The 13,425-nt window shown below is 39.5% G+C and overlaps 1 protein-coding gene across 2 annotated transcripts; it reads left to right on the top strand.

Moving 5' to 3' along the window:
• The first annotated feature begins 3,979 nt into the window (after window positions 1-3,979).
• Window positions 3,980-12,091, top strand: LOC4329399 (uncharacterized). 2 transcript variants are annotated; one of them, XR_010739176.1, is made up of 12 exons: window positions 3,980-4,129; window positions 4,233-4,298; window positions 4,416-4,604; window positions 5,474-5,605; window positions 6,226-6,365; window positions 6,856-6,939; window positions 7,316-7,429; window positions 9,370-9,471; window positions 10,730-10,900; window positions 10,989-11,068; window positions 11,620-11,777; window positions 11,880-12,091. XR_010739176.1 is itself a non-coding variant. In XM_015771261.3 (11 exons), exons 1-11 carry the CDS (start codon window positions 4,096-4,098, stop codon window positions 11,666-11,668), a joined length of 1,161 nt encoding a protein of 386 aa, XP_015626747.2. In that variant the 5' UTR covers window positions 3,980-4,095; the 3' UTR covers window positions 11,669-12,091. The 2 variants fall into 2 exon arrangements, 1 of the variants encoding a protein (XP_015626747.2); XM_015771261.3 differs by having other exon boundaries at window positions 11,620-12,091.
• Window positions 12,092-13,425: the final 1,334 nt, after the last annotated feature.

Raw genomic sequence — 13,425 nt, 5'->3', positions numbered from 1 at the left:
TCGGTTTCTAAAGTCGGTTTGGAGGGGAGAAGGGAGACATGGCTATGGCGACGGCGACGTGAGAAAGAGAACGACGGCGCCGGCTTCGTTCTCCCATTGGTCGGCGACGGCGGCGCGTGCCCGTGGCGGCCGCAGAGGAGTTAGGCGGCGAGGAAAGAGGTGCACGGCACGGCGTCGGCTTGGCGTGGTCGGCAAGGCGGCAGCAGCGGTGGCAGGATTGTGGGCGGCGGTGACAAAGCCGCTTACGGCAGTTGCGGCGGCGTCGGGCGCGCGCCCACAAAGGTGAAAGGGGCGGCTGCCTCTGCTCAGCTGGGCCGACATGGGCCAAGGAGGGAGATGGGCCGAAAGGAGAAAAGAGGAATTTTCAGTCCAAACTAAAACAATTGATTTCTAAATTTTGGAATAGGATTTGGATAGTTTGAATTTGAAGGAAAATTGAATGAGAGAGTTCAGAAGGAAATTATATTTGGATATAATTTCCAAAAGAAATATTCCTCTAGTTGGTTTGAGTGCAATATTTTAGAGATGGAGTTTATTTAATGCACTCAAATAGAAATTCAAAATATTCAACACCATAAATAATATGGCTCTAGATTTGAATATTTTTGAGTATGAGGAGGGAATATGGAGGGAGTAGAGTAAATAGAATTTTAGCCCAAAATATGTGGTATGAAATTTAGAGAATTAGATATGGGCTAAATGAGGTTTTGAATTTGGGGTGGAGGGATAAAGTCTATTCTCTTAGCACAAGAGCAATTATTTACAATATTTATAATAATATCATTCTTTAGCCGAGAAGGAAATCAAGCCACAGGAATTAAATCAGCGGCTAGATCAAAAGGAAGAATTTGGAAAGGGGACTAAGGATAGGTTTGGAATCAAAGGATAGGTAAAGAATGGGTCGACAATTAATTCCAATAAAATTGGAATTGCAAGGATTTGGTTTAGGTTCAAGGGTAAAGTTGGAGGGTTTCTTGGATCATAATTCATAAAAATAAAAAGAGTTTTCAAACTAAATTTGAATAAAGGATTTTAGTTAAAACAAGGTTATAGACCAAATCAAGAAATGCCTCAATTAACCAAATATACTTTTAAAAGGAAAAGCACCAGAGAGAGATTTTATGCAAGTTAGTTCTAGGAGGTCCCTCTAATTATAATGTCTTAGGTTTAAAGGGAATATTAATTTTCAGGATGTTACATGACCGCACAACACACGTCGGTCTGACCGGCTACCACAACATGATATGATTGATCCAAAACTAACAGTCCATGTTCATCATATGAAAATCAATCATCTTCAAAACAACTTCGCCAATAATATCTAAACATCAAAACCAAGAATCTTATATGCCAATTGTTCATCACAAAATAATAATCAAACACACTTTGATTTTACAGAATGTATGAAAACACTTGTTTAGGTGAGGATATTGGTCTGTCCTTTGTAATCCTGATGAACATGTATATAAATTTAATATGATTTAAAATTGAATTGTGTTCTTGAGTGAATGTGGGTTATCAATTCTCATGTTTGTGGCAGACCGTCAGTCAGGAATTGTTGAGAATCTAGATAAATATGTCAAACAACATAACTAATGTTGGTCAACAAATCTTACCAACAAGAGTATGATAGTCTATCGGTAAAAATATGTCGTGAAAAAAACTCTTTGCCAATCATACTTCTTTCGACCATGCAAGTCGGTCGACGGTCTGTATTTGAATGTGGTCTTTGCCGACCGATCCTATGTTGGGGATTTTATGTCATGGTTTAGTGATTGTTTGTTTTATGGGAATTTGTATCATTATGCTAAGAGCATCTCCAACAGCCTCTCCATCCCACTCTCCAAGCCAAATTTTAGCCATTCTAGTCAAAAAACGTGCTCCAACAGCCTCTCCAACCGGATGGCTAAGCTATCCGGCTGGCCAAAACCCTCCCTCCACTAGCCAAATTTGGCCACTCTATTTGGATGGCCAATGGTGGGCCCCACACAGCCCATCTCCTCCATCCCTACATGGCAACCAGGCACGGAAGGAGCACGAGGAGGAGGCATGGGGAGGAGCTTGAGCATGGCAGCTGCCAGCCTCAGCTCGCCGCGACCGCCGTCCTCCGCTCGCTGCCGCTGCCAGCCCTCACGCAGCGTGGCCCGCCGCCTCCACTCGGCGCGGCTGCCGTCCTTCGCTCGCCGCGGTCGCCAGCCCCCGCGCAGCGTGGCCCGCCGCCTCCGCTCGCCGTGGCCGCCGGCCTCCGTGTGGTGCAAGCTCCCCGCCGTGCCCACCACCGCCGTCCCCTCCCCGCTTGCTGCCACCGCTTGCTTCCTGCCAATGCGAGAAAAGAGGAAGAGGGGAAGGAATGGGAGAAAGAAGAAGGGAGAGGCTGACATATGGGTCCTGGTGTCAAAGAGTCAAAGTAGAGAGGGTAGATGGAGAGGCTGTTGGAGTGAACAATTAGTTTGACTAACCAAATCAGATGGAGAGTTGGCTATATGGGTGTTTGGAGAGTTCGATTTGGAGAGGCTGTTCGAGATACTCTAACAGCATATGGAAATAGCGATGACTTTTCACGACATACGGCTAGAATCTTTCTTGTTATTTAATACTCCCTCCGTCCCTAGATATTTGACGCTGTTGACTTTTTTAAACATGTTTGACGGTTCGTCTTATTCAAAAACTTTTGTGAAATATGTAAAATTTTATGTATACATAAAAGTATATTTAACAATGAATCAAATGATAGGAAAAGAATTAATAATTACTTAAATTTTTTTTGAATAAAATGATCGGTCAAACATGTTTAAAAAAATCAACAACGTCAAATATTTAGGGACGAAGGGAGTATAACATTTCTTTTTGTTTTGGATACAGGTGGAAATGAAGCTTAGTATTTTTTTATACTTCAGTCCTAAAATGGAAATATAAACAATGGGTGCTATATTTTTACAATCATTTTACATGGAAAAAAAAACCGACGTAGCTTTCTCTCAAGACTTATTTTGACACAACCAACAGAGATTTTTAAACCAACATACTTCCTCAATCCTATGATTCCTAACTAAGGAAGTATCTTTTACTTTTTTTTGTTAGTCCTATAATATGTTGATTAAATTTAATTTCTAGACATCTTATGTTTTTATCCCCACAATAGATTTGTTTTTATTGTCGTGACAAGTTACATTTTTTTAATTTACTTCTATAATATATATAAATTACTTTTAGGCTTTATTGAATTTAGTTTTTATGTCTAAGAAGTAATTTAATGAAATTTAAAAGTAATTTAAATATATTATAAAAGTAACTTGTAATTTTTTTAAAAAATAAATAATTATATGAGATCAATAAAGATTTAATTGTTACGAACACAATAGTGTAATCGGATCGTAAATCGGATTAGTAGTTTAAGAGAAAATTTTATTTGAAAAATAGGTGATATGAATATATTTCTCTGCTTGCTTCATGGGCTAGTATCCAACAAATATTGAGGGGTGAGAGTACTCTTCATTTAGATTTTGCCTTAAAAAAGAAATGCTTTACGTTATCCTGTTTGGACGAGACAATACCTAAGGGCAAGTACTATGATGCTTGATGTATTGCCCCTAAAAATGCCACGTAGGATTGGATGATGAGGTGGAAGTAATAAGTGAGGAAAGAGAAGGTGAGTTACCTCTCATGTAAGGGTCAACCTTTACACAAACCCCAAGAAAAATGTGATGAAAGAAAGAGGGGATTAGATAAACAAATAAAATATAATTATTTGGGTTGGTATGATAGAGGTGGTGTAGATATGGTGTGTTGTATATATTATCTCTTATCTTACATGGATAAAATTAGATGTAGCAACTACCCCTACTATAGAACTTGCCCTAATAGGTATCCCTAATACCTAATTTATGTGTGTCAACAAATGTGTACCCGCAGCAATTTTCACACTGGGTCCCACCCTGGCTAGTTCCCGCGGCCTCCTCCGCTTCTTCGTTCCTCTTCCGTCAAAATTCGAACCCACGCCCCACTCCTCTCCCCTTCTTCTCCACTCCAACCCCAAAATCCTACCAACCCTCTCTCCGCTCCCCCACCACCCCACCAGCCAGCTCGCCGCCGGCCATGGCGTCAGCTTTCTTCAACGGAGCCATGTACGGTAAGCGCCTCCCCAACCCCCTCTCCCTCCCTCCATGTCCCTGCAACCAAAACCCTAGCTCGCCAAGCTCTCTGCTAACTCCGCTCCTCCTCGCCCCGTGCAGCCGGTGGATGGATGCAGCACATGCTCTTCGAGGCGGCTCACAACGGCGACCTCGACCTCGTCAGGGGTACGCCACGCACGCACGCTGCGCCTCGATTCCGGTCGCGATCGATTTTGTTCGTCTTTTTGGGGTGCTCCGGGTGTGTGCTGAATTTTTTGCCTCCCGACTCCCGAGCCGTTGCAGGGATGGCGATGCTGCTGGTTGAAGGGAGGGGGCGGCTCGGGGAGGCGGTGCAGGCGGCGAGGCTGCGGGGGACGGGGCCGTTGGACGGGATGGGGGCGCTGCACATCGCCGCCAGCAAAGGGAGGCTGGAGGTGTGCCGCTACCTCGTCGAGGAGCTGCGGCTGGACGTGGATGACACTGACCAGGAAGGTCCATCTCTCACCCGATACAGAACTCTACTCATTTCCTCGTAGCTATGGATGATCACGTGCACATATTTTAGTTCTTATTAATCCTTAATCCTTTGCGGTTGCATAGGAAGAAAAAACTAAAATCTACTACTACCTCCGTCTCAAAAATGTGTGATTTGAGGAAGGTTGTGATTGGTTGAGAATAGAAAGTAGCTGAAGATTAAATGGAGAGTGGTTGTGATTGGTTTAGAGGAGAGGGTCGTTGGAAAAAATAGCTTCATTTTGGGACAAGGTACCGTGATAGAAATAGCTATATTTTGGTCCGGAGGAAGTATGTTCTTTTCTTTTTCTAAAAGTAAATGATGTGGGCCATATTGTAATGCGTCTTGAATTTTCATGCGTGTCCATATTGTAATGATCAATCTAATGATGTTTACTCGAGTTACTTGTTTTGTTGATCGATATGTCTCAATGTTTACTTCACCATAGGTGTTACTCAAACTGTTTTGTGCTTGATAAGATTATGCATGACACTGTGAAGCAATGTTAATAGGCATCAATTTTACCTAGCTTTTAAAATGGATGGCTTCATTTTCCATATTCTGTGATGCTCCCATGGTCATTACACTTCATATAAAACATGATGTGAAATGTTATCTCGTGCGCCCAGACATTCTACTTGATAAGATACTTAAATTTCCTTCTTTTTTTCCATACTTTATTATCTCGAGGTCTTGATAAGCAACTTTTAGATGCTATGCTCACAGAAAATGCTGCTACCATTAACTCTATGGAGGCATATTTTATAGAAAAATAGGAGCTAATATTGTTTCCTTTAATGTATACGAAGGTGCTTTGCTTCAATAAGCTTTTCTTTGTGCTTGACAGGTAGGACTCCTCTGATTATTGCAATAGTCTTCAATCATGTAAGCACTGTCGAGTATCTTCTTGATCGTGGTGCCGACGCAAACAAAGCCAGCCATAACGGCCTCACCCCTATACATTTCGCCATTTGTTTAGGTGCCCCTCTATAAACACTCTTCTCTTATTTTCATCTGCCGGTTTCACTTTTTCTTGAATCTTGCCTATTTTGTTTTTAACTTATAGTAGATTAATTATGTGCTGGTTTGCTGTCCTACTAGGATCTATTTACACTCGTCAACATTTTTCCCTCGGGCTTCAGCTAATAACAAACTGAGTTTTAATCAAATCTGATAGTCATAATATTCTTAATTATCATTGGAATTTCCTTAAACATGCCAGTGTTTATTGAAGGTGGGTGCCCTCTAAAAGTTCCTTTGGACACAAAGTTCATTGTGTATTTTCTATGGATAAGAACTGCTGAACATGCATTTGCTATGTCACTTTCTTTATGTATTTTTAGGGCTTTCTAGTAGCCCTTGAAATGTATGCCTAGTTGCCCACACATTACCTTGAGTATTTTCATTTTTCAACAGTATCAGTTCTGTAATTCCTCGGACCAATGTTAGATCTTCATCTTATGGAATATTTTCTATTTTCTGGAACTTCTGTGGAATATGTTCAAGAAAAATGGAGGTCCAACTGGCTTTTGAGAAACATAGATGTTATAGCAAAAACAAAAACTCTTCTAATGAGTGGCTTCTCTCGTTTATTTTCAGGAGAATGTGGAATGGTACAGCTATTACTTGCAAAAGGAGCTTGTGTGGACCCAGTAGCTTACTGTGGGACACCACTTCATGTTGCTGCTACTGAAGGGCGAGATGGTGCTATGAAGATTTTATTGGACCACAATGCAGATGTAAGTTTTACAGCGTGCCGTTTGTGCCTTAAAACGCATGCTTTCAATCGTGTGCTCTCTGCGCCAACTTTTGTTTGTCAATTCCTTTTTGTCATGTTTTATTTTATTGATTGTATTTGGGTTGCTTGATACTTTATTTATTTTCATAGTTGAAATCATTAACACTTCATGCTCAGTATTGAGTATTGCTAACAAACTTTGCATTATGTGGCATAACTAAACTCTTGAATGTTCATTACTTACTTATAACCTTATGTCCCTACTCCCTAGTAGCCAGTAGGTACGCAATTCTTCAAGACTAGCTTGTTCCATGTTTGCTTCAAACTCAACTTTCTCATTATATTTTTATGCAATAGAAGCTATTCGTTTTCACTGCACGTTTGATGCAGTATCGCGGTTCTATAAGTTTTATCTTTTCGTCCATTGTTTGTCTTCTGTCCCTGTTGTATCATTGACCATATGAACTAATATGCCTAATGTTTCTCACCAGTTTAACAAGATGGTAGATGGTCTGACACCTCTTGATACTGCTATGGATTCTGGTGAATTAAAATGCATAAATCTCCTGATTAAGGTGCTCTACCTTTATTTATTTTGTCAATCCTTACAATCATGTTCAGGTTGTTTGCTTCTTTGCAAGTTTTGACATTTTCTCCATGCTCCATTCAGTAATTCAACATATTTTGTCTGTATATGGCTTGTTAAAAACTACACCAACTACACAATTTTGTAGCCCATGATCCACTTATGATTGAAACTTTTTTCCCTTTTAAAAAAACCTACTTGTGATTAGGTTGCCTGCCATATGTAGGATAAAAACAACAGCTCAATAGACAGCTGACACAGAGGTGGTGGCATAAAGTTGTTAATTCATTTATGAAACTTCAAAAATTATGAAATGATACCTAGTCATCTTGAGGACATATGGTAAAACTTATTTTATATGATAGGTTGGTGCTGTTGTCAGTGAAGATCGCATGTTAACTGCTGAAAACAGTGGTTCTACAGAGTGCTTCAATTACTTAATGGAAGAGACTGGTGCCAACTGTAACATTTCTGATAATGTAAGATTTACCTCTTTGCACTACAAACATGCACTTTAATCATTGCAGTTTTTACATTGATTGGAATTCTGTTGGTAACTAAACACTGAACTTGTTCAAGGTTAAAGACATGTTCGTGGCTAATCATTGCTTGTTGATTCTTCCCTTCCAATTCAACAAAGTTCTGGAGTTGCTCCGTTATTCATTACTATTATGAATGCTGTAAATGCATTCCTCTGAAATCCCTAATCTACACTGCAAAGTTGCTCTGTACCTGAGTTTATGCTCTGCTAATGGTTCCATGGATTCAAATAGTTTTGTTCTCTTTCTTATAGGGACTCTGTACTATTCATTTTGTTAAATTGCCAGTGCATATTTGGAATGGTCTTCCCATATTTAATTATATATAGTTTTTATGCCTGCAAGCTGTTATTTTTGAAGAACTCTGGATAGTTACAACTTTGACAGTTTGCTTGGCACAAATTGTCCAGCTTGGTATAGCAAAAGTAATAGAGACAATTTCTATTTTGAGAGGCAGAGAGATGGAAACCCACCAAAAAATAAGTTTTTTTTTCTTATATACTCCATTTGTTAAGCTTCATCGAGAATTTTTATATTAAAAGGATTTAATATTGAAGAAAATGCACTCATGATTAGTGTCCTGCTCAGTGCATGAAATCATGTGTGCATGACCTCTTGAAAAGTCAAAAAGATGCAACTTGACACTAGAGAATAATGTCATTGAGTTCATCTTGCAAATTAATATATTTCATCATTTGTACTAGTATAATATAAGAAGAAAAAATTTTAGTCAAAACCTTTCATTCCGAATATGTTTATCTCTTACCCACAAACATATCCAAAATGTTATTTGTGCAGCCTACATACTCTAGAGGATATGTTTAGTCAAAGATGGTTTGCCCGTTGGACTGCAGATATTCTACAGTGGTACTTTCTTTGACAGGAGGGAGCATATGTGCTGAAATTCTGTTAAAATAATTGAAAAGAATTATAGAAGTTGTCTTATCTTCCTAAGAATTGAATGTGAATGTATGAATTAGTCATTTTCTTGCAGCAATGGTCAATCATTGTTTCTCAAAACAAGTTTTATATGATATTTTTATCTATAAATTGTGCTTGTTAATTATTTTGGGAACAACCCATTGTGATTGAAAGATAAACTTGCATTAGATGATTTGAACGTCATTAAGGAATACCACGTCAATTCATTATCCCAATTGTGCACAAGACTTAGTTACCGATGATTGAGAACCGTCTAAGGGTGTGTTCGGTAGAAAGGGTTGGAAACTTCCCCCCTTGCATGCAAAACGAAGCGACTCATTAGCACATGATTAATTAAGTATTAGCTAAAAAACTTGAAAATATATTAGTATGATTTTTTAAAGCAACTTTCCTATAAATTTTCTTTTTGTAAAAAAAAAAGCACCGTCTAGCAGTTTGGGAAGCGCGCGTGAGGAAAACGAGGGAGTAGAAGTTGGGAACTTGTAGTTAGAAGTTAGAACACAGCCTAAAGATTATCTGGATCCAGATTAAGGGATGCATTGAAGTGCAGTACAAATGTATAGGAGGTAAAAAAATGTAGGAGGAAACAGTCTCATTAGTTAATGAAAGAACGACCATCTTTCCCATTATGAGTGTGGCTCAGTGGCTGATGAGGTCTGAGTAAAATGTGTTATACTGTAGTTGCTGTAGGAATTAGGATATCATTATTAGTTAAAATTTAGGCAGTAAGTTGTCACTATTACGAGACTGAGCATGGAAATTAGGATACTATCACTGAAACATTGGCATGTGGAATCATATAAATGATGACTGAAGATGTTACATGCTTAAATTCAACTTTCCTGAATCTCCAATGCATAAATATACCTGGCTGCTTGTTGTTAGGACTTTTCCTGCATAACACAAGTCTTCATCCTTTGATATAACTGGTGGTTTAGGGTGAGCCTGTCAATAAAAGGAAAGCAACAGATTTAAAGTCACTGGGTAATAAGGCTGTCGAGAAAAAGGATTATCTATCTGCAACAGGATTCTACAGTAAGGTACATCAGAGCACCATGTTTCCTCATTTTGTTTATCTCTATTTTGAATTTGTCCCTGCATACAGTGTATGAAGGTTACGACCTGGCTTTGCTTATACTTGAATGCAAACTCGTTCATCTATTCTTTTAGTAGAAAAATGCTATTCCATTGTACAAAGTTTGACTGGAGCTGGGCAAAAATATATATATCAATGTCCATTTTTTTAGATAATGGAAGCTTTATTAATCTCAGTAAATTTCATACAATTATTCTGAGAGCACCTCCAGCTTCTGCACCCAAAGAGTGCATACAGCCAACAAGAAAGAAACAAAAGATAAACTCATCATCCAAAATAGCAGGAACAAAAGGAACTTCAGGAGCCCTCTAACCGTAGCCTAGAACGCCACCCATGTGCCGGGGTAGAAAACTCCAGGGCCACTAGCTCCAATTGTTGACAAGCTGCAATGATAGTACCCCGCAAATTGACCTTCTGGAGGATAGCCCATGAGCGGAGCCAATGTGTAATAAAAAAGATAACCTGCAAAGGAGAAGATATGTATTTCCTTTCAAAAACCACATCATTTCTGCAATATATTGGCAACATCATTTCCTTTCAATGTCCATAGGAGCTATTTTGTTTGTATCCCCAGAATTTTGCCAATTTTGGCAATGCCACTGCAGGGGGAAGTAGCAAAAACTTGGTGCTTGTGCCCATAGTGCGCCAAGGTCCTAGCTATCTTTATTTGCTCTTTTATGTGGTGCATTTCCTCATGTAGAAACAATATTGATATTTTTATATACTCTCCTGAGGTGTACCTGTTTTATCATAACAGAAAGAGAATATGTACTAATGAGAGTAGTGCAATTGTTTTAGGAGATTCTCAGTGTTCTTGCTGTCACTCCTATCCAACATTAAAACTACAGTAGAGCTTTTGTGGAGTTGCTTGACTTGGCTTAAACATAGAGAAACTAGATCGAACTTACAAAAAAGGCTTAAAACTCCATATTTTCAAGGAGGATTAAAAACTAGTGAACAGGATTTGTTGATCCAAAAGTGGTATGATTTTAAATTCCATATATTTTGTAAGTGTTACAGTACCGTACCATTGTTTCCCATACTCTCATTTCTAGTTTTAGTTGTCTAGCTGACTCAACCAGTTCTTTTATACTAGTGTGGTTGTGTTAATGTGCAAATTTCTTGTTTATCGATTGCAAATTCATAGCTGTTCTTATGTTCTCAGTAAATCTGCTAACCCATGTTTTCCTTGTTCAATGTAGGCACTGTACCTTTACCCTGATGATGCTACCTTGTTCTCAAATAGGAGCCTTTGCTGGCATCGCATGGGTGATGGAGGCAAGGCTTTGCTGGATGCTCATGAATGTAGGAAGTTGCGGTCTGACTGGCCAAAGGCCTACTACCGGCTGGGTGCTGCTCTGATGTTACTGAAGGTTAACATATAGACGATGCAGTTAGCCATGTTTTTGTTTTTTCTGCAAATTTTTCTTTGATATTATTTACTTGGTATTCTATCAACAGGACTATGAGAGTGCTTGCGAAGCACTTTACAATGGATTCAAGTTGGATCCAGGGAACTCTGAGATTGAGGATGCATTTCGGTATCCTTTCTGCCTATTTTGGTCGCATTATGGCAATATGGCTTATGATGATAGCTTTGGCTAGTGCCTATCTGGCCATTCCATGTTTCACTTGTATGCTAGAAATTTTCCTATGTTGTAGTTAGGTTTAGAATAGATTTATTTCTTGAAAAATTGTGGGTGTGAAGATTATTTGCATTCAATTCTGTTATGTAGGAGTTTGTTAGGACTTTTGGAAGTCAATTCTTACTATATTGATGCCATCCATTTCTTAACTACCAAAACTTGCTCTTGATCTGCACAATGCACAATATTTACATTGTAGTATGGGATCTTCCCACCAATGAGTTTCCTAATGTAACTCTTTTAAACTAAAAAGGAGGTATGCATTACATTTCTCATCATAGAATTTACTACTATGGCGCTTGAAGACTGGCAAGTTGTGAAGCCATTATGTTTTTTTTTTTCTCTTCCTTTTAGATAATGGAACAAATGTTTCGGCTGCTGCATCTAGCGGTGCGCGAACCCATTGTAAATTATTGCATGTTCTCATTAGCTCTTGAAACATGCAGGGAAGCTCTGGAGTCCTTGAAGACATCTGCAAGCACGGAGGCTAGGTGAAACATCATGGGTGTTGCAAAGGGGGGCAAAGAGTTCTGGTCCTCCTCCACGTTGTCCACAGGCGTCTCACCTTTTGCACAGAAGAGCCTTTAGTTCGCTGAATCCACAGGTTTTGCGTTATCAGCTTTTGCACAGAGACTTCGATACCCAGAATGGGCTATCTCCTTTTTTTTCTTTATCTTTTTTTTCTTTCTTTTTTTTTTTGTGTAAGTCGAGCTAAGTAGCCAACGGGTGGACGACTGCTGAACATCACGGTGTTTCAAGTCCATAACTCTGACGAGCATTACGAAGTTAATCTTGTGCCCTGGGGTTAGCATCTGGAAAATATTCGAATTGGTAGCTGGAATGTATGAATACCAGAGATGTACTGGATGTTCTTATGACAATTTTATTTAAGACTGAATGTTCTTATGACATGTTTGAGTTGATAAAATGTGATCGATCTGGTAATGAAATGAAATGCCATCATGCTTGGTGCAAAGGAAAAGTTTCACGGCAATATAATTATCAGTGCCTTTGTTATTTGCAAGGAGCACAGTCGTGTTTGAAGTTTGAACATAACCACAATATGGAATTGGAACATCTTGTTTTGAAGGAAGCTACTGGGTTTTCATTAGTCCCTATCTGTATGTCTGTTTGATTTAGATTATTAAGTGGATTATTAGTTTATTACTATGGATTATCTGTTTGACTATGGGAATAAATTAAATATTTTAGGACATAAACTAATAAATAGTTTAAAACAAGTGGCTTAAGCCACGCAGTACAAGATTTTTTTTTAAAAAAATAAGTGTAGAAAAATAATCCATTTTAATATTTTGGAAGAACAGGGCAACTACTAAGTTTTACTAAAATTTAGAATAAGAATTTGAAGTTATTGAGCTAAAGTTGATCTCATATGTAGAATGAAAATGGTAGGAAAACATCTCAACCATTCCTATAACCCTTTTTCTTTAACGAAATCGAAAACGGTAAAGCTAAAAATGAAAAAGGGTATTGAATATATTGGAAAACCGAAGATAGAATTATATGGATGAAATTGTTGTTAGAGTGCGCAGCTCGGCCCACCAACCGTGGGCCACCCATGTCACGTTGGGCCTGCTCCACCACAGGCCCAACCGGAGCCACAACTTTAGGTCCTGGGCCTACACAACCCAAAAGACTAGTCTGATGGGTGACGACACCGAGACACGATATTTGGTAATGGAGTTCAGCCGTAGCCTACATCTCCGGGGCACTGATTACGGGCGCTCCTCCCCGATCCAGGATATACAGCGTATCAGAGTTACAACGACTCACGGCCGGTCGCCGCCGACAGCCGCTCCCTCTCGCTATGCTAAATCCCATGCGGTTACAACAGGCACGCCCCTCTATTTATGAGAGATCCTAGGACAGAGTCCGACTCTTACTCTAGTCCTATACCTAGTACAACTCCAACTCCTAAACTGTAACCGACTATATACACATATTCGACACAAACTCTAACAAACTCCACCTTGGCGAATATGCCACGCCAACCTGAATTCGTTACTTCCTCGAACCTCCGTGTACCAGGACTTGAGTTGATCCTTTTTCGCCGCTCACACCGAGCTACCCCGACAAGCCTCCACCAGGCTCACCGTAAACAAGAGACTCCCGCTATCCCTCTATCCCTGTAATTTCTTCCTCCTGACTCCACCTGCAACAGTGCTCCATCTACTCTCATATCACCACAATCGTCTTGCCAAGCGAAATTGGATTCCTTCCTAGCTGTCACA

Source organism: Oryza sativa, chromosome 2, assembly GCF_034140825.1.
Source record: "Oryza sativa Japonica Group chromosome 2, ASM3414082v1".
Classification (NCBI taxonomy): domain Eukaryota; kingdom Viridiplantae; phylum Streptophyta; class Magnoliopsida; order Poales; family Poaceae; genus Oryza; species Oryza sativa.
Note: the sequence above shows the minus strand (reverse complement) of the source record. Positions and strands in the feature narration are given on the sequence as shown.

Excerpts from the sequence above, each read along its gene's own strand:
- LOC4329399 (XM_015771261.3), top strand. The coding sequence starts at position 4,096 with ATGGCGTCAGCTTTCTTCAACGGAGCCATGTACG. Across the intron at positions 4,130-4,232 it reads CTTCAACGGAGCCATGTACG|CCGGTGGATGGATGCAGCAC; the intron begins GTAAGCGCCTCC and ends CGCCCCGTGCAG. Across the intron at positions 6,366-6,855 it reads TATTGGACCACAATGCAGAT|TTTAACAAGATGGTAGATGG; the intron begins GTAAGTTTTACA and ends GTTTCTCACCAG.